The sequence below is a fragment of the Balaenoptera borealis genome (genome assembly GCF_965194805.1).
Source record: "Balaenoptera borealis genome assembly, chromosome: 14".
NCBI lineage: Eukaryota > Metazoa > Chordata > Mammalia > Artiodactyla > Balaenopteridae > Balaenoptera > Balaenoptera borealis.
Genome location: NC_138875.1, coordinates 19,925,243 through 19,947,033, shown reverse-complemented (window position 1 = coordinate 19,947,033; position 21,791 = coordinate 19,925,243). Strand labels below are relative to the sequence as shown.

The following is a 21,791-nucleotide window of genomic DNA, read 5'->3' as shown; positions in this document are numbered from 1 at the left end:
GAGGGTTTACATCCAGAGAAGAATGCACAGTATTCCCCAGGAAACCCCACCGTTTTGAAAGATAGACACAGAAAGAACATAGGATGGGGATTGAGAAAAAACAAAGAAGGAGTAAAACCAAGAGAGTACAGTGTCACAGAATAAAAGACAGTATTTCAGAAGGCAGGAGTAGTCAAGAGTGCGTAATACTAAAACAGGTCAAGTAATGTAAGGACTGAAGTTTGCTCAACCAATTTAATTAGGGTCATCAATAATCTTGATGAGAACAGTTCAAGTGGCATAGTGAGAACAAAAGCAGTATTTCAGAGATATAAAAATTAAAGAGGTAAAGTAGATAGTAAATACACACAACTCCAAGAAGTTTGACTGTAAAGGGAAAAGAAAGAAAATTAATTCTAAAGGAGACACAGAGTAAAATAAATAAATTTTTAATATAGGGAAGATTTGAATATATTTAAATGCTTTGGGGAAGAAGCCAGTTTAGAAAGAAGTTGAAGATGAAAGGTAGCTGACATAATCCATTGAGTGAGCTGTCTGAGAAGGTAAGAGGGAATGTATCTGGGAAGCACAGATATTGGTATTAGTTTTAGGTCACAAGATATGGTCAAGTTCAGTTCAGAGGGGTAATAAAAAAGCTACTCCCTTGTTCAAATCCTTTAATCACTTCTCATTTGCAAATTTAAACACAAATGCTTTAGTCTGTTCAACTTCACGAATATTCAAATAAGTGCAAATTTAAAATGAAATACAGTTTTTATATAATGAATTACCAAGAAGAAGAAATATTGATAATAATACCATAGAAGGTAAGCTGAAACTGAATTGCACATAATTTGTCAATAGACTTTTAATTTGGTACAAGTCTTTGGAAATCAACTTGCCAGTATGTATCAAAAATCATAAATATTCATACTAATTATACTTCTGGGAATCTAGCCCAAGGAAATATTGAAAAATATAGGAACTTATATACATAAGGATACTCACTTGAGTACTACCTATAATGGTGAAAAATTGGAAATAATATGGAAATGATAAAGTAAATTGTATGCTAGTACAATGCACAGTTTTTGGAATAATATACAGTTAATTATAAAATTATAGCACACAAATTATATAAAACATGGATTAAATGTGTATAATACAATGTTAGGTGAAATGTTTTAAAGTATGTATATATATGTGGCATCTTTCCAACATCACCCAGAATAATGCTTTTAAATAATACTGGACAACATATCATATATTTCTTCTGCCCAGGCAGCCAATTTATCTGTCTAGAGACAAGGAATATAATATCCTCCATGGAACTCTGTGCTTTAGCTTATCTATTTCTCAATCATAAAAGCATTATACTAAAGACTAAACTAGAAATAATAGTCAGGGGTCAGGAAGAAGTAAATGTTAAAATGCCTGGAATGAACAGCAATTTTCAGGATTATAATAACTGAATAATAAAATATTTTATAAACTTTTCACACACAATGTCTTTAAAGTGCACATTTTTAAAATCTATCTTTCACCTAGAAAGTTTCTTCTAACATGTAAAAATAGTCACTCTCGGTTATTATCAAAAAGATGAGATTTAAGTGCTGGCAAGGATGTAGAGAAAAGGGAACCCTCATGCACTATTGGTAAGAATGTAAATCGGTACAGCCATGATGGAAAACATTTGAAGGTTCCTCAAGAAATTAGAAATAGAACTACCATATGACCCAGCAATCCCACTTCTGGCTATATATCCAAAGGAAACGAAATCAACATCTCAAAGAGATACTTGCACCCCCATATTCACTGCAACTTTATTCACAATAACCAAGTTATGGAAACAAACTAAGTGTCCATCGATGGATGAACGGATAATGTGTGTGTGTGTGTGTGTATATATATATATATTTATACATATATATATGTATGTATGCATGTATATACACACACACAATGGAATATTATCATCCATAAAAAAGAAAGAAATCCTGCCATTTGTGATAACATAGATGAAACCTGAGGTCATTATGCTAAGTGAAATAAGTCAAACAGAGAAAGCAAACACTGTGTGATCTTGCTTATACGTGGAATCTCAAAAAACCAAACTCACAGAAACACAGAGTAGAATGGTGATTGCCAGGGGCTGAAGGTGGGGAAAATGGGGAGATGTTGATCAAAACGTACGAACTTCCAGTTACAAGAGGAATAAGTTCTGGGGATCTAATGTACAGCATGGTGACTAGAGTTAACAATACTGTATTATACACTTGAAAGTTGTTAAGAGAGATCTTAAATGTTCTCACAATCACCACCACAACAAAAAAATGGTAATTATGTAAGGTGATAGATGTATTAACTAACTTTTTTCTGGTAATCATTTTGCAATGTATACATGTATCAAATCGTCACATTGTACACCTTAAACTTACACGATGTTATATGTCAATTACATCTCAATAAAGCTGGAAAAAAATCATTACAAAAAAGACATTTCTGGAAGGGAGTAAAGGAAAGTTTCATATCCTTTGAACAAAGAATTAGCTAACAAAATAAAAGGGAAAAAATCTAGGATCAAATGGAAGATTTAAATCCACTTCTTCGGTGATTTAAATGTTTACTTTTGGGTAAAACAGAGAATATTCTGTAAGAAATGTAATTAATATTCAAAGACTATCAGAAACACCTAAAGCCTAGAGGCTTTAATTAAAAGGAAGAAGTAATGGCTCAAAAAATGAAGTTTCTTTGATTTGAGGATAAAAAAAGAGAAAAAGCAAGAGACCATAAAGTGTCAAAGATGACAGCATGAAAGAAACAGATACGTGAGTTCTTCATATATTGAAAGAAGGAAGCTAGGAAAGACACCCTTAACAGCAAAATCACTATTCAATTAGATTAAAAAGAATTTGGGGCATGTTTTACATATCTGGCCAAATAAGGATATTTCAATGATCTTACTGTTTGGGATAAGAGTCTTATAATTGGTAGAATTCCCTCCACCCCGGTCAAGATTTCTTTTGAATCTAATGACAAGACAAGTACATGTGAAATATGCCGATAGGACATACAAAACTGGCTGGCTAGAGATCCAGATCTTACAAATGCCATCTCTACCTTATAATTTCAATTGTAGGCCCAAATCACTGCTGAATTCTGTTCAATGCACTTTTGTTTACATACCCTAATTTGCCCTTTTAAAACTAAGGCATTTTCAAGGAGTCAGTACATTAGAATTTCATAATTTATACATTTTATAGAACTCAAATTAGACTGCCATAGAGACAGAACTAGGCACATGATGTTTGTTATATAAAAACAGAATTATGAATTTCTATGATTGCTTCACATCTAAACTAATCACTTCAAACCGATTCAAGGTAAAAGATCTAAAAACCAAATCCTAGTTCTAGGTCTCAAAATTCAACGCTCCGAAAGGAATTACAATACCATCTTATTAAAAGAATGTGATACAGTTAAGATAAAAACATATCTGCAGGAACCTCAAAAAAATAGACAATTCATTGTCTAATTTATTTACTCTATGATCAAAATAGCTTCTCCAAATGAAATATTTGGCCAGTTATATTACTAATCTAGTTCAATGAATCTATGCAAAAGGTAGCAAAATTGGAAGAATCATTTTTGCCTATGTATTTTATACCAACTATCTCCTCAACAATAATAGCTCACTAGCAGTCATCTGCCATATGTATGCCAAAATATAATTAAATCAACATCTTTCCTTTACTTAAAAACCTGAATCTAAACTGGAATAGTCAGGATGACAGATCATGATTTCAAAAAACATTAATACCAAAGTTGTCTCTTTACTATTTTCCTGCATTTACTCAATGCACAGTCCTATATTTTGAAATCCTGTTAGTGAGACAGTAGTCAAATATTATCTCAATTCTTACATTCAGGATAAAGAAGGGGGAGAGACAACTAATGTCTTAGTGTAATCAAAAACATCCAGCAAAAATTGTCAGGTGACAAGAGGATGATGTGAAAAACAGTGCAAACATTTGGAGAAGTAACCTCCAAAATAATTTTAACACTTCCTGTCTCTGAAAGCTAGAAGGAAGATAAAAACCCTCAAAAGATCTGGGTTAAAATGACATAAGTGGGTTTTTTTTGGTGGGGGCAGGAGATGATTTAGCTTTTTTGACATATTATTTTCACTTGAGAACAGTCTCATAAATGTTAATTAAAGAAGGAAAACTTACAACTACTCAACATACCAAAAAATAAGAAGCAACTAATCTGGTTACTTCAGCTTTAAAAATCTAGGTTGCCAATATCTCTACAACCAGATAAACACCCAATAAATATAATAATTACTGTTTTTAAAATCTGTGACCGAACTTAAGTGCAGAAAACAATTAAATTCCTGTTAAAATGACCATAATTTGCTACTCGGTTTGTCTTTAACCAAAATATTTGTTCACAGACTATATTGAGAATGATTTGACAAGGAAAAGATGAGGATAAAATTTACGAAACACTACCTGTTCTCAATGAGACAACTCAAATTTTTAATATGGAACTAATATTATTAGTTATTCCACTTCCTTTATCTTTCGGGCTCTTTGAAGCAAACTGTCTTACCCAATTACATACTTTCAAATTTTTCAATTAATAAAAATCTTTACAAGGAAACGATTTTAAAATCACCAAAAAGCCAAAGGACAAGATGTTCAAGACTTTAGACAGTATCTAAGAAAGAACACAATCAGGGAGTGGCTTTGTCAAGGTGGGCAAAGTTCAGAATGGCAGAATTCCTTCCCTGTTGGAATGAATATACTAAAACTGCCGGTGGTTTGGTGGCTACCACTGGGTGCAGTAGTAAAACAGAAGGGAAAAGCCTGGCACAGAAAGCTGAATGGCCCAAAGAAAACCTAAGTGGTGACAAGAGCCTAAAGGCACATGCAGGTACGCATCTTTTATATTGGATGTGATACACTTACATGGCCCCTGTTGAATCTCTTGGGGACCAACAGTAAAGCAAGTTTAGAACTTCAAATCTTGAGACATCTATAGCAAGATGCTGATCCAATGTGGCTCCAAATATCTTCTGTTTTCCTGGCTCACCTGAAGAGGAAAAAACACTACAGAGGATGTGGGAACTGAATTTCTTTATGTAGTTTCTTCTAGAGCAACTGTCTGAAAGTTTTGGCCCAATCCTTTTTGAAGTCTGGAGATGAGACACTTGAGGGACTAGCGAAAAACCAAATTCAAATGAAAAGGTGGAGTGAGACATCTAAAAGGGGAATACGAGAGCAAAAGATACTGGTCGTAGGTAAATCAGTGTGTCTAATCCTTAAGTGGGAGGAGGCAGAGAAAGGAGAGAAAAAATGCACCGAGGTTTCTCCCTCCGCTCCCTCACCCCAATTGCTACTAAAATTTCACAAGGTACCTAAACTTTTTGACCGCAATTAGGGAGTGAGTGAGCGAGACCACTTGGAAAGTTTAAGCGTTTTGTCAAGTCTCCCTCCCCTGGCTAAGTGGCATTATTAAGCAGCAGGGAGGCCTTTCAGATAATACTTTTTTTCTAAGAAAAGATTCTGGTGGAATACAGCTTGAAACAATAAAGAAAGAGAAAAATAAATGCAATTTATACAAAAATGGAAGTCACAGGACAATATACCATATTGACAAAGTTTATTTACTGCTGTTTTTCCAAAGGGGAGGGACTGCTTTCATGTAATAAGAAATCAGAACAAAAAGTCATTTCCAAATAATAGAAAATATTTTTAAACTAAGCAACACAAACTGCATGCTTCATCCCCTTAGGAAATATTATCCCTGGAAAGATAATCTTTAAAAAACTAAGAAGAGCAGAACCAAGTCTGATGTACACTACCACACAAAAGCATAAAAGTGGAGTCCATAAAATTAATTTGATTTTTTTAATTAACTTAATTTTTTTCGTAAAACATTTTACCTAAATGTTATCTTATCAGAGTTATTCTCCAGCATTCATGTAATAGCCTAGGATATAAAACAATTTTCTTTCCAGATATATTCCATTTTAACCAGAGTTTACTTGAACTATATCTGGTAAAGATACCAGAATTTTCTGAAAAATAAGATTGGAGAACCAATTAGATCCTTACCTGACGTGGCTGTTCATTCATTCGTTGTGGATCTGATTTCACTTTATTACTAGGATGATTTGTGACTTTGGTTACCGGTTGTTTGAAAATTGATGCTGTTTGTCTAATTGGCAATGTTGTATTCAAGTCTGGTTTACCCTGTGGATACAAGTGTGTTTTAATTAATATATATATAAATACAATTAGATGAATTTTTATTAATTCAATATGTATTACTTTAACTTGGATTAGTCCAAACTTCTCAATCTCAGCATTTTAAATACTCTGAAGTACACTTTAATCACTTTATTATGTAAGACTTATGCAAGGTTTTCTCATAATAAAAAGCTTTCTGTATTCTTTTAAATGTAAGAAAATTCTCTATATTAAAATTCATAATAAATTTGATTAGCAAGATACTAGGAACTTTTAGGTGAACAAATATGTTTAAGGTTAGGTTACACAAAAGGAAGGAGGGTTTTCAGGACAATAATCGGAAAGCAGTCATTTCTACATTCTGAGAATGGAGGAAACTAATAGCGTACTTGGCCATTAAAATATAAATAACCTCATGAGCTGTCAGGGGGCCAGGCTTACATAAAACCACAAAGGTTAACCTTCCCTTTTATATTAAAAAAAAAGATAATAAGAAATGAAAGTTGTAATTCCACAAACAGAGCTCAATTTAGAAAAATGTAATAAAATAAGGAAATATTCTTTATCTTTAATATTTTATAGCACATTTAATGCTTTTTAAAAGTAAACTTAAAATTGAAGTTTCAGAAGGGCAAGCAACATACTTATATACTTTTAATCCACCAGTAAAAAAATTAAGATATGTTCTAATGAAAAGCAAATGTGGCACAGAATTGCTATTGAGCTCATTTGAAATACTCTAACATCAGGTGGGGGCAGAGGCGAGGAAAAAGAGGAAGAAAAAGAACAAAATGTGATTTAATCACTGTGTATTCTGATTCTGGCAAAAACCATAAAGGGTCAGATATACCTGAAAGCAATATACCTCAGATAATTTTAGTATAGACGTATACTTGATAAATCATCTACAGGATATTCAATGAACTTTTATCTTTATAACTATCTCCAAATAAAAATTATATCAACTTCGAGACTCCAGAACAGCAGTTCTCAACCTTGAGCATGCATCAGAGTCACCCAGAGGGCTGATTAAAACACAGATTATTGGGCCTCGCTCCCAGAAATTCTGACTCAGGAGGTCTGAGGTAGGACCTGGGAAACTGCATTTCTATTAAGGTCCAGGTGATTCTGATGCTGGTCCAGGGACCACACTTGGACAACTACTGCTCTACAACACAGACTGCAAGTTGGTGGCGGGGAGACCAGGTCTAACCCATAGATGTGTTTTGTTCAGTTTTTAGTTTCTTTAGTAAATTAAGCCAACATCTACAAATAAAATTCACCAAAAATGCAGAATTCTAGCTTCTCTTAAAAACTCAAAGACCTAGAAATACTGGACTGATGTGGCCAAAGCAGGCCATTATCGATTAGTAATGGCTGCCACTAGAGGTGTCAAGGTTTGTTCTTTTGCAAAAGTCTTCAATTCACATTTGCAAAGCTGTCTGAGCCCTACAGGTACTGAGTTTGTGATCTCTGCTTAAAGAATATCAGGATGACTAGAAAGGTAAATTAATCTGATCATTATTACACTTACAGTATTATTTGGACTCACTATTAAATATGTCTCTACCCCCAGCCCCAAACACACACACACACACACACACACACACACACACACACACACACACTGATCTTCTGTACCTACTGGGCATGCTTGTCATTTCTTGCACTCAATTTTCTCCCCATGTCTGTGCTTACCTTTAAGAGACATATTCATCTTTCATAACTCTAATATTATTTCTCAGGCATTTCACTTTATCTTTATGGTTTTCCAAAAAACTTAGAGGTGTGGAAACTTGACCAACAGGCTGCAAGATAACCATTTAGGATGCCATCTCTGAAAAGTGTGAGGCCCAGAAATGTGTATTTTTTAAAAGCTCTCCTGGTAATTCTGTGATGCACAGGTTTGGATCCCTCTGATTTATGACATCTAGAGCATTCTGAGGCCCTAAGTGAAGCCATCCAACCTATCACATAGTCAATATTCAATCCTAAAGAAGCTTAACACATAAATGCTTATGAAGAACTTATCCTGTCACTAGTTATAATTAGTATCTTCCACTAAACAATATCTTGTTTGGTTTTTAATGTTTTTGTTCTTGAATAAAGAACACTAAACTCTGCTGGTATTAGAACAAAGATGGCATCAGCAGACAAAGAAGTATATAACAACTATTTGTATGAGCAAACACAGTCGAGCCTGTAAGATTCTCATTGTTACAAAGAATGACTGGAGGAAGCACAGACTAGTCTAAACTATTCAAAACTATAAAATCCTGAATCCACACAGATTGGAAGGAAGCACGGAACATGTAAAACGACCTGTGCTACAATAGTTAGATTGATATTTTTTTCATTAACTTATGTTCGTGGTGCAATTAATAAAAATTTATTTACTGGCTAAAAGTATTCAAAATACACCATTAACTTCCATTGTCTGACAATGAGACAATTCATTTCCCAGTGGCATGGAATGAGATTATTGAAGAGTGTGCTGCCTTGCTCTTCTGTTGATCTTATTTTGGTTTTTATTATTTTTTCTTTTTTAAACTGGCCTGAAAGCTCTGAAGACAGAAAGAATTTTTTACTAATTACTTTTGTATTCTACAGCAGTATCGTGTAGAATAATCTGAGAAGCTGGACGAACTGGTTTTCCCAGAAACTGCCACAAAAACAGTAAATTTTATTACCATTCTCCCCTGAGGACTGTCAAAGAGTCACTGTTAATTCACGCCCAGTTGTTGTGTGAGTTTTTCTAAATAACTACCAATCTGCCATGAACTTAGGAGTTATAAAGCAAACACTTTTTTTATGGGACAAGTTAAAGCTATTCATGTATCTGAAATTTTCCCTTTCAATACAAGAAAAAGTAAAATAGAAGTTCCTTATATTAGAAAACTAAACTGACAAACACCCACATTCTAATAAAGTTTCCAACCTTTGATAAATCTTCTCAGTATACAGGCTAGCGCTCAAATCAAAATTTAATGTATTTTATAATAATGTGTATATTAAGCTGGAAGTATTCAAATAACTCAAATAACTGTTAAGGGTTTATTCTATCCTCCTGGGATGAATACAAAAATCTTTTAAAAAAATTTTTAAACTTTTGCTTCATCTCTTTCCAATAAATATCTGAGATGGCTCTTAAAACTCACAAAGGACAAATATGCAATAAAAATCAAGGAGAAAACAAATTTCCTTTTGAAAAGGTTAACAGTGATTGATACTAGAGCTGAGCATCAAATGTGGATGTGAACTTTCTAGGGGTGTGGATGAAAAAAGAAATATTAAATTACATAGATACCACACTCAGAAGGGAGGAAGCATACCAATTAAGGAGGAAAACAAAAGCTGTCCTGGTATTAAACCTAGAAAAAAAATTAAAGACACTTAACATCACAACAAATATTTAGCAGATTTCAAATGCTTTTTCTTTTTCCAATGACCTTCCATTAAAGCCAAGAACATATTTAAAGGACAACTCAGTGAAGATGATTCTGAAAAGGACTAAATCAGTGTGGTCGGATTACTGTGTAAACTTTCAGTGATCTAACATGATTAAGGCTAGAAAAGAGGATAACTAAAGAGGTGATGCAGAGCATGTTTCATAAACCGGTCGTTTTCAAATACTGTTTCATTCCTACCCCTAAAAATTTTTTTCAAATATATATACCCCACCTACATTTTGAAGTATTTCACATTTTAATGTAAAAAGTTGGGGAGCGGGGGTGGGGGATGAATTGGGAGATTGGTATTGACATGTATACACTAATATGTATAAAATAGATGACTAATAAGAACCTGCTGTATAAAAAATAAATAAAATAAAATTTAAAAAAAAAGAGTTGGGGAGGATGAGCTAAGGTATTTTAAATACTGACACTTTAATAATAAACTGTTACATCATGTTAAAATGTATCTAACAGGATCTAAATATACCCACCATCAGCCATGTATACATAAACAAAATCTTCAATAGTAATACATTTATTATACTCCTTTTTCCCTTTGAACAATTCCATTCCCAGAATTATTTCTTATTTTAAACTTGAAAACCTTTAATTAATCATTTATACATCATAAAGTTATTTTTTTAACTTTCTGTGACCTTAAAGTTCTTAGTGATAAAAAAAAATTTTTTTTCTGGTTTATTACAATTATTAGTATATAACTGACCAAAAACAGTAAATTATACATTTTAATAAATAATTATTAAACATAAGAGATAAAACTATACATGAAAATAATTTTTTATTTAAAAATTAAGTCCATAGCCTTAGATGAGTAGTCCTAATTGCTAGAATAAGATTTAATATCGATTCTATTCCTATTCTTCATATTTTGATAGATATAACACTAAGAAACCTTGTTCGCATAAATGAATAGATAGTTTTAGTCTGTGAATTTTTTGGACTTCTTTTGAGTTATATGTCAAAATATCACATAGCGAACCATCAAAAATTTCAATAATTGACATCTACATTAAGTCCTCTGTAAATTTTATTGCGGGCAAAGAACTGTACTAGTAGAAAGACTTGACAATTGCCAAGTCATTCATTTTCTCAGTATCAACACCAATATTTCAAACTGTCCCTTTATTGGAGGTCAAACGTTTTATACCATGGTAAAATTGCACACAAGTGAGAAGAGTATTACTCTTCTATAAAATGGGAGAGAGTTGACTATGGAAGGGGAACTGGGGAAAAAAGAACCTGTACCTCTATCTCAGGTACATTCTCAGAACCTAAGGATACAGAAATAATTCCTTTAAAACCACCCATGCTGTGTATACCATATTAAGCCTCCACATAACATAGTTTGAACAGCAGGAACTTAAACTATATATTCTAAATACCACTTTTCTCAGCCTAGCTTTGAAACAGTATGATAGTTCAGAACTGTACATATTGTATAACAAGCGCCTAGGGGATTCATTTTATCTTTAAAATGCATGCAAATTTTGCATTTTATTTTAGAAATTAGCCATGTTTGTTTTAATGTAAAAATGTTGCTCTCCTACCCAAAATGCTTCAACAAAACTGGACACCTCCAATGGAATACTACTCAGCCATAAAAGAATGAAATTTTGCCATTTGCAGCAACATGGATGGACTTGGAGGGCATTATGCTATGTGAAATAAGTCAGACAGAGAAAGACAAATACTGTATGATATCACTTGTATGTGGAATCTAAAAAATACAACAAACTAGTGAATATAACAAGAAAGAAGCAGACTCACAGATACAGAGAACAAACTAGTGGTTACCAATGGGGAGAGGGAAGGGGGGAGGGGCAATATAGGGGTAGGGGACTAAGAGGTACAAACTATTAGGTATAAAATAAGCTACAAGGATATACTGTACAACATGGCGAATATAGCCAATATTTTATAATGGCTATAAATGGAGTAACCTTCAAAAACTGTGAATCATATATTATACACCTGTAACTTATATAATATTGTACAGCAACTATACTTCAATTTAAAAAAACAAAAACAAAAGGAAAAAAAAGAAAATTAATCATTTAAGTATCATTTTAATTTTGTGGCTCTGCATATCCCCAAGAGATAGTCATGCCCCAATTTGAGAAGCAAAGACTTTATTTTTCTAAGGTCACTTTCCTTATCTGTAAATGAGGGTAAATACAATAACTATTCATAAGATTCTTGTAAAGATCAAACAAGATAATTCATGTATGATAATGAAAGCTCATGCAGCTTTCATTCAGTCACTGAACAAACACTGAGTGCCTACTATCTGCCAGGTACTGACCATACGCTGGGTATGGTATCACTCACAAAACACCAAAATCCTCAGAGCTTACATTCTCAGGGTAGGGATAAGACGACAATTAACAAAATAGGTGTAGAGTTTATAGTCATGTTGGCACACAAATTCTGAAGAAATAGGAGCTATTTTTACTATCAGCACTAACATGTTATTGAACATGCTACTAAAATTTAGAAACTTGACCTATTAAGCTTTCCCATAAGGAAAGCGATCTGCTGCTTCACACAAAGAGGAGCCTGAGTGGTATCTTCAGGTCGAAACAAGATTATCCTCAAAACTTAATTTTGGATTTTCTCCAGAATATGCACAGTAGCCAACAGCTAATGCGTTTCCACAGAAATCAAAAGCCAACAATGCAAAGTGCTTTACAATCCTTCAGTTTTTTATATAATTCACACACCATAAAATTCACCATTTTAAAGTATACAACTCAGTGGGTTTTAGTAGATTCAGAAGGTTGTGCAAGCTTCACAGGCTTCTGCAAAAAGTAAAGAAAAATATATCTGGGATCTATGATTTTGTACTGAAAATCCACTTCATGTAATATCCTAAATGAGGAATAAGATATTACCTTCTTAAGGAGATCAATGGAATATTAAAAAAAATAATGAAATGGGTATACTATACTTTGAGCTCATTAAAAAAGGACATATACTTGTAGTTAATTGAAGAAGTGGAGGTTTGAAATTCATCATTGAAATCAAGCTTTGAAGAGTTTTGTTTGAAAAAATAACTTCTTGGAGATTTAGTTAATATGGGGTCATAAAAGGACAGATGGCAAAAGATTAATGAGTTTCGACCAGAACAGCTCTACTCAAACTAAGGCATCAACTGCATGGAATTCATTATCTCCTTTACATCTCTGTTGGCACTAGCTGAGTACACATCCCTAGAATTATGGAAACAGTCACCCAAATCGTTTTCTGTAGGGCTTCATTCTCTCGTTGACCTAGAGTCTACAAAGTCAGGTAACTCTTCAAGACCTATAAAACTTGGTGAAATTCACTCAATTGTTGACAGAAAACCAGGCATCCAAAATAAATCTTGACAAAACCATACCATGGGCACCTATGTCCCCATATCTACCTTCATTATTAGCACAAAGGCCAAGCCAGACCCTCCCAAAGGGTCTATTGTACCTTGTTACCTTTGAAGTACTAACTTATAACATGCTAAACCTGCTCTCATACTGAAGAGTATACTCTCATCAGCAAGTCTATCTGCTAACATGGCTAAAGTTCTTCTGTTCACTTTTTGCTTCCTAGCAATCTTTATACAATCCATACCTAAATACCTATCTCAAATTAGCCAAAAAATGGACCAGTGCTGTTAGTTGTTAATAACTTGTTCATTATCTTCATTCATCAGCTAAAGATAAATAAATATCCTTTATTTATTTATTAAGGATATTTCTGCATATGAGAAAATCAGAAGTTCTCTGGAATACTAAATACAGTTGACCTTTGAACGAGGTGGGAGTTTAGGCGTCAACCCTCCACACAAATGAAAATCAGCATCTAACTTATAGTCAGCCCTCTGGATCCCTGGTCCTGCATCCATGGATTCAACCAACTGCTGATCGTATAGTACTGCAGTATTTACTATGGAAAATAATCTGCATATAAGTGGATGCATGCAGTTCAAATGTGTTGTTCAAAGGTCAACTGTAGTTCTAGTGTCTCTTGCTACATCTCTTTCTTTATTCATTAAACGACCACTGTCCAAGACATCATCATCCAAGCCTGGGTAAATAGCCTCCGGCTGTAACTGGCCCCCAGCTCCCACTTCTGCACCTCTACAGTACATTCTCCACACAGCAGCCAGAGAGCATATCGCTCCCTACACAAAGTCCACAACTAAGCGTTCCATACCACTCCTTATGGTGGCTTCCCAAGTCCTGTCATTAGGTTTGTCTTCTTCCTTGACCTCACCAAGTACCCCTCTCCCACTCACTAACCTCCCACCACGCTGGCCTACTTTCTGCCCTCATATGCTAAATGTATCCGGCCTTAAGGATTCTGCACTGGTTACTCCCTCTGGTTGGAACACTCTGCCCTCCGGTTTTTATAGAGCTGACTCCTTCTCATTCAGATCTTGGCCAGAAATCACGCCCTCCAAAAAGCTTTCCTGATCACTCAGCCTACAATAGCCACCTAGTCGATCTCAACCATTCTTACTTAATTTACTGTGTAGCGTTTAATACTTAAATTGTGTATTAGTTTGTCATACCACTAGAATAATAAGCTCCACAAACATATAACCTTCCTCTACTATATTTCCAGAATCTGGAATTATGTCTGAGCACACAGAATGTGCTAAAAATTTTTCTGTGGAATAAATGATGCATAAAATGTCTGTTACATGTAAGGTCTTGGGTTATGCAGCCCTTACTCTTGAATACTCTCATTGTCAGCCTGAAACGTACCCATGCTACGGAAGTGGAAATTATTAACTCAACATGGTCTATGATATCCATGTCAAAATTATTAAGCATAGTCATCTGTATTATATACCTCAAGATTACCAATGTAAAATAATCCCCAGACTTGTTCCATTTCTTAGTATTTAACATGAAGTTATGCTTATAGATACACAGCCAGTCCTACACAAACATCCCATGGGAAAATAAATCCTCAGATGGTGTTTTTGGCAAAGTCACTGTCAATTATAGTGATGTTATACCATGAAATAATGGGAAATAAAGAGTACAAAAAATGTATAACTCAGCAGACTGCCAACATGAGATTAAGACAACAAAACAAACTATGTACATTGGCAGAAAGCATGCCATATTGCTCCTAGAGAGCCACGGTTTAGGAAAAATGTTCTTCATTATGGATCTGAAAACTTGGACCATCTCACTACAACTTACTGGCCATAACAACTTTTCATCTGTATAGTAAAATAACCTAAAACTTAGCAGTGGTCTAGACAAAGGAGACTGGTATGGAGATTAAAACCTTGGGCCAAAGTGTAAGGTCAATAGGATGTCAACAGGTAAGTTATAGAGATGAGACAGGTGATCTCTTGGTTGTTACACCAACTCAAAGTTGGTTTAAGTTTAATTGATAAGAATAATAGGACTACCCTGGTGGCGCAGTGGTTAAGAATCCGCCTGCCAATGCAGGGGGCACGGGTTCAATCCCTGGTCCGGGAAGATCCCACATGCCGCGGAGCAACTAAGCCTGTGCGCCACAACTACTGGGCCTGCGCTCTAGAGCCCACGAGCCACAACCACTGAGCCTGCATGCCGCAACTACTGAGGCCCGCACGCCTAGAGCCTGTGCTCCGCAGCCAGAGAAGCCACCACAATGAGAAGCCCACTCTCTGCAACTAGACAAAGCCCTTGCGCAGCAACAAAGACCCAACACAGCCAAAAAAAAAAAAAGAAGAAGAATATTAACTTGGAGATAAGCAGAGCTAATCAACTTGAATCCTAAAAAGTTTAGTGAGAATTCAGCCTGCCCCAAACTGTAAAACTATTCTCTCTTAGGGAGGTAAGCAAAGGTGTTTAAGGAGCCCATACTCTGCTGAGTAGTCCTGTAGCAGATCGCTCATGTAGGAGGCTGAGAACTAAGGCAGGAATAAAGCCAGTTCTTTTGGGGCTCAGAGTTCCAGACAGGTCCTACCTGCCTAAGAAAGTTCTTCTGAGTTCATTTGTAATAGCTATCTGGCAGAGGTACACATACCTCCTTTATAAAAAGTCAGGACAATAATATTTCAAATGTTTGTATACTCTGCTCTAGCAATTATCAAAATTAATCCCATCACACCCCACATTCTATCTTCATAATAACCAAACGGCCAAGTCCCCCAGATCATAGGTCATCACCCAGTACTCATCTCCAAAATATTCTGTACATCCACGCCATAGTTCAGTGGCTCTCAAACTTTTTTGACTTCAACTAAGAGTAGAAATATATACTTTACATCATGACTTAGTATACACAAGGGTGTGTATCACAAAAGTCACCTAAAATACTTATCCTTGCTAAATGGGATGGACACTATTTTCTATCTTATTGCATTTCATATCTTAAAAATTCCAGTCCTGAACAATTACACTGATTTAACCATCTGACGTTTGAAAACCAACCCCCCACCTTACCCATCCCACCCCCCAGTCCTTGTACTGTACACTCGAGTGACTGATCGCAGTCTCTCCTATACCCTCAATATTTTCTTTCAACATTCTCTCAAGTTGCTGGGCTTACTGAAACTTGGCTGTCCCTCAAAGGTCCTATCTTCCCTAAAGTTCTTTCAAATTTAAAGAGAGAGAGTTTTTTCTCTCTTCCTCTCTCTCTTACAACTACATATCTAAGGGGCCAGGAAGTGGTAATTTCCTCCTTTCTCCCCATTTTTCTCAAATCATCTATTTTTCCTCCTCCAAAAACAGGAGCTCCTCTGAAGCTCATAGGATCTGACTATACTACTGTCTACCCCTTCTCCCTGCTTTCTCCTTATTCACTAAAGACTTTAGTTTCTGTTCCATGTTTTCCTCTCCATCCCAACTCTTGTCCTCATTCTTAAAGGCCTCAGTACCCATGTGGATAATCCATCCAACATCCTGAGTCCTTTGACCTATCTGTCTACCCAACCTCACCCACCTAACATTATAGGCACAGGCTTGTCAACACTAGTAACTACACCATCTCCAATATCTCAATCAAGCATCCAACTCTTCAATTTCTACTTCCTATCCTTGTAACTCACTGAGGACTGCCCTCTGCATTCTCTGAACCCATCAATATTTCCCATCCATTGACTGATCATATTTCTTACTCTTCCATAACCTCTTTCACATTCCTCCCTACCCAGTATAGATTCCATGGTCCATCATCATTGTTATTACACTGCAAGTATGCTTAACTTTCTTGACCTCTGTGGTTTTTCCACTTGTGCTACAGACCCCATTCTTATCCTTTCCACAATCTTTAAAATGGGAGATTACCCAAGTCAGCATCCCTTTCATCTACTATCTAGTGATTCTCCTTCCTAGCCAAGAAAATTTATTGAAAGAATTGTCCATGCTGACAATTTTAACTCTCATTCACTTTCAGCCCAATCCAATCTAGCTTCGCTTCCCACTGAAACTACTGCTATCTATCAAGGTTATTAATGACCTTCAGGCTGCCAAACTCAATGGAAATTTCTGTCTTCCTCCATTCAAACTTTCAGCAACAATCAATGTAACAGACCACTCTCTTTTTTGAAACTTTCTCCTCTTCTATGTCTCTACTACCTTACTAGCCATTCTTTCACAATCCACTTTGCTGATTCCTTCTACTCTAACCCAAATTTAATTACCAGACTTTCTCAGAGCTTTGTTCTGGATCCTTCTATCTATCTACCTATCTATAAACTCCAGTTCCATTACTTGGAATACTACTTACGTGCTAATGACTTTCCAGCTCAGACCTCTCAATCAGTATACACACATGACACGACATCTCCATTTGGATGTTTAATAAGCATCTCAAACTCTGCATGTTTGAAGTTGAATTTATTGTATTCACCCATATAAATTCTTTCCTAAGGCAATCTCAGTAGATGGCAATCCAATCCACCCAGTCACTCAATCTATCTAAAATCTAAGGGCTCACACTCTGAGTCTTCTCTGTCATCTTTCACAACCAATTCATTAGTAAATTCTGTCAATTCTATATTCAAAACGGAACTAGGATCTATTCACTTCTATCACAACATATGTCTAGGCCATCGCCATTCCTCATTGTACCATTGTTAACAGCTACTCGCTCCTCACTTCCGCTTTTGTCAATTTCATTTCAAATTAACAGAAATCTGTACTCAAGAGTGGCCCACACTTAAGTGAGATGCCAGTAATCCCCTGTAAGGACTTCAAGGCCTAGAAATGCTGGATTCATCAGCTGTGTTCTACTCTCTCCTCCTTCCACCCCCAACTATATCCAACAGAGAAAGACCAAAAGACACTCTGTTCAGCAAGGGCTTAACACAATGATGAAAAAAGCACCAGCATCTTTGGGAAAGATTTTACTTTCCCGATAGGCCAGGAATGTTGATGTAAGGAATGAGGTCTCTGTTTTCAGTCTGGATGGAAAGATTCTAGGAAGGGAGAAGCCAAGGGGTACTTCTTACCACAATACCAGGAGTTGGTAATCAGACTGATCCTACCACAGGGCCCTTTAGTGCTGGTTAATTGACAACGGGGTCCCTACGACAGAAATATATCACCCCTCTAAGGTGCTACTTCAGTAACTGAAAAATTCCTAATCAGTTAAACAAATGCCTAATTTGAGCTACAGCAAATGAGCTGGTCTTTAACATCTTCCGCCAAAGCCTTGCTCCCTCTTCCTGTCTGTAAAACAGTAGTTATTAACTTTTTCGGCTACAGTCTCCTTTGAGAAGTTGATGAAGATAGACTTTCTCCTTAAAAAATTCATAACAGGGGCTTCCCTGGTGGCGCAGTGGTTAAGAATCTGCCTGCCAATGCAGGGGACATGGGTTCGAGCCCTGGTCCGGGAAGGTCCCACATGCCACGAAGCGACTAAACCCGTGCACCACAACTACTGAGCCTGCGCTCTAGAGCCCGTGAGCCACAACTACTGAAGCCCGCAAGCCTAGAGCCCGTGCTCCGCAACAAGAGAAGCCACCGCAGTGAAAAGCCTGTGCACCGCAACAAAGAGTAGTCACCACTCACTGCAAATACAGAAAGCCCGCGTGCAGCAACAAAGACCCGAGGCAGTCAAAAATTAATTAATTAATTAATTTTTAAAAATTTATAACAGAAAGTATTACACACATTTCAAAGGTTCCTGGAGAGCATCCTGAAACGTGGACTCTCAGGTTAGACACCTCCCTAACTCTACTGGTTCCTGCCAAGTTGGCCTCTTTCAACTTTTACAGGAAAAATAACAATAATAATAATGTTCCTTGATGGTGCATTCTCTTCTGAATATTGTCCTCTTTCCTTCACCTCTCATTCAAGCTTCACAAGAGTAGTCTAACCATTTTATGGGGAGATGTAGAAATGCACATACGTGTACGTGTTTGTAAATGCATAGAAGCTCTGAAAGGACATACCAAAAAAAAAAAAAAAACTGGTTAACAACAGTTTCCTCTAGGGAAGAGGCTGAGCTTAAGAGACTGAAAGAGGAGAGAGATGTTTCTCATTGAATATCCTTTCTACCATGTGTGCAAATCCTAATCAAATAATATCAAATAAAATTTTTTTAAACTTTTAAAACAGCAGGCTACATTTTTGCTTCTAATTTCTCATTTCCCAGAAACTTTCTGGCATTCTAAATATGACTTCTGCTCTTTCTATCTCTCCAAAGCTGGTTATATCAAAGCCACCAGGTGACTTCTAATTTGAAAATCCAATGAATACTACAGTCTTTATCTTCCTTGATCTCTCCACGGCATCCAACAAAAAAATCTTTCCTAGACTTTTATAACACCACATTCTCTTCATTCTCCTACTACCTTTCTGGAAGTTCCTTCTTACTCCCCACACAACTAATTTATTCACTGCCTACAGTGTGACAAGATACTTTTCTGTTTGCCCCTATGTTGGGCGATCTCAATATGTTTTAGCAAACCACTAGGACAGGAGTTCTCAAAGTGTGACCTGGGGAACCCTGGCGGTCCACAATTTCTTTTCAGACCTCCAAGAAACAAAAGTATTTTAACTCAGTCTTGCTCACCAACTCCCTCCCCAAATCTGCTCTTCTTGTCCTACTTCCTACTGACCCCTGCCCCAAGTGACTCAAGCCAGAATTGTAGCTAGCATCAACAATTCCCTCTCTCTACAATCATCAGGTACTCATATCTACTAATTTCTCTTGACTGAGTCTCACACCTTTTCATACCTCCTAATACAGCATTAATTCAAGCCATCATTATTTCTCTGGACTAAAACAACTCAAACTGCTCTCCCTACTTCCAGTCTCCCCTTTTCCCAAATCGCACCTACTCGATATTCACCTATCCAATACCCAATCTGACTTCCACCATTACCACCAGCTCACTTAAGTTTCTCAACTTGCACAAATATTGCTCCCAAGATATATGAGCTCTCGACAAGAATTTGTTATTATTTTGTTGAAGATAATTAAAGCAAACACCTGCTAGATGGTCTGATTAAGTACTTAGGACACAACCATACAGAATCCAATGCTGTGTTTATAATCACAATAGCATACTACCATAAACCAAGGTAATTCATGACAAAATAACGGCAGACTTATACAATTAATTCCTTCAAGAGAACATAATGCTCTTTATTTCCAAATGTATCAAATTTGTGAAATGTGATGAAAGAACTGAGTCTTTCCAAGGTATTAGCAGAATTGACAAGTCAGGCTAAAATATAATTTGTTCCATACCATATTCATATTGTGAGCAAGCTGTAAAATACATGCCACATTAATGTTAGGGAACTTGAATTTTATTAGTTTTGTAGATTTAATTCATAAACATTTCAGTGTTGTTAAGAGCTAGAAACAAAAGGAATTCAGTTTAATATTTACACAACTGAAACATTAAATTTCTAGCAAGAAAACCAAGCTACTCAAGTTCCTTAAACATATCCTGCACTAGAAACACCGTACTCTTCTTTATCCAATCTTTCTCTAATTTTTAAAGAAATGTATCTTTTTAAGAAATTAACTTCCTTCATAAAATGTTGAGGGTCCTATCTCTAAAACACTGAAACATCTCCTCTTTGAAAAAGCAAAGCCTGCATAAATACCTAGACAATATTCAGCTTTCGAAGCAAAAGTTGTATTGAGAGGCACAGCTCTAGAACTGTGTGGTCCAATATGGTAGCCACTAGGCACATGTGGCTACTTAAACTTTAAATAAAACTAAAAGTTCAGTTATTCAATCACATCAGCCACATTTCAAGTACTCAACAGCCACATGTGGCTGGTGGCTAAAACATCTCCATCATCACAGAAACTGCTATTGACAGTGCTGCTCTACAACTTCTCCCTCTGAGTAAGCTTTGAGAAAGCTGCTCATGACGTCAAATATCAGCTCTAGGTTGATGACTTCCAAATCCTTCTCTAGTTTTTTTCCATTAACCTAATGGAATATCTTTAGTAACATACTCGATATTTCAATTCTACTTTATCAGCTGAAGAGATGGAAGTAGTGGCTGGAAATAATCACGGCAGTGGCAAGAAAATCAATAAGGTACAATGTAATCAAGAATGGAACAGATTTTCAGGGTAAGGTTAAGACTGACTTTGAGACAAACGGGAACAGGTACTGCAAAAACCTTAGTAAGTATCAATCGAAAGATAATTTCCACTCCACTGTACCCACCTATCCTAGAAGAATTAAAAACCATTTTGCAAAGATCTTCAAAAGATATTTTTCCAGACACACCTGAAGATATTCACCCAGTAAATTCCCCTTTGATATAAAAGATACATTAAAATCACAGTTTATAACCAGTCAATATAAACTACAATTTAGCCTGTTTCAAAGTTTATTTTGTTCATTACATTTCTAATTCTTTAAAGATACGAGTCTTTAAAAAAATTTCACTCCTAGGTATACAGCCGAAGAAAACGAAAGCACTAATTTGAAAAGATACATGCACCCCAATGTTCACAGCAGCATTATTTACAATAGCCAAGATATGGAAGCAACCTAAGCGTCCATCAACAGATGAATGGATAAAGAAGATGTGATATATAAAGATATACATATAGATAGATACACACACACACACACACACACCCCTGAATACTACTCAGCCATAAAAAAAGA

The 21,791-nt window shown here is 35.8% G+C and overlaps 1 protein-coding gene across 2 annotated transcripts in view; it reads right to left on the bottom strand.

The window, feature by feature from the left end:
- MBD2 (methyl-CpG binding domain protein 2) overlaps window positions 1-21,791 on the bottom strand; it is a 69,423-nt gene that overhangs the window by 29,595 nt on the left and 18,037 nt on the right. Inside the window, exons 3-4 of one of the 2 annotated variants that reach the window (XR_014233974.1) lie at window positions 6,102-6,239; window positions 4,953-5,076 (exon numbers count right to left, since the gene is read on the bottom strand). Coding sequence is in view for 1 of the 2 variants with exons in the window: in XM_082353419.1 (XP_082209545.1) it covers window positions 6,102-6,239 (138 nt within the window). In the remaining variant the exon portion in view is untranslated. The remainder of the gene's footprint in view (window positions 1-4,952; window positions 5,077-6,101; window positions 6,240-21,791) is intronic. The other variant, XM_082353419.1, reaches the window with a different exon arrangement.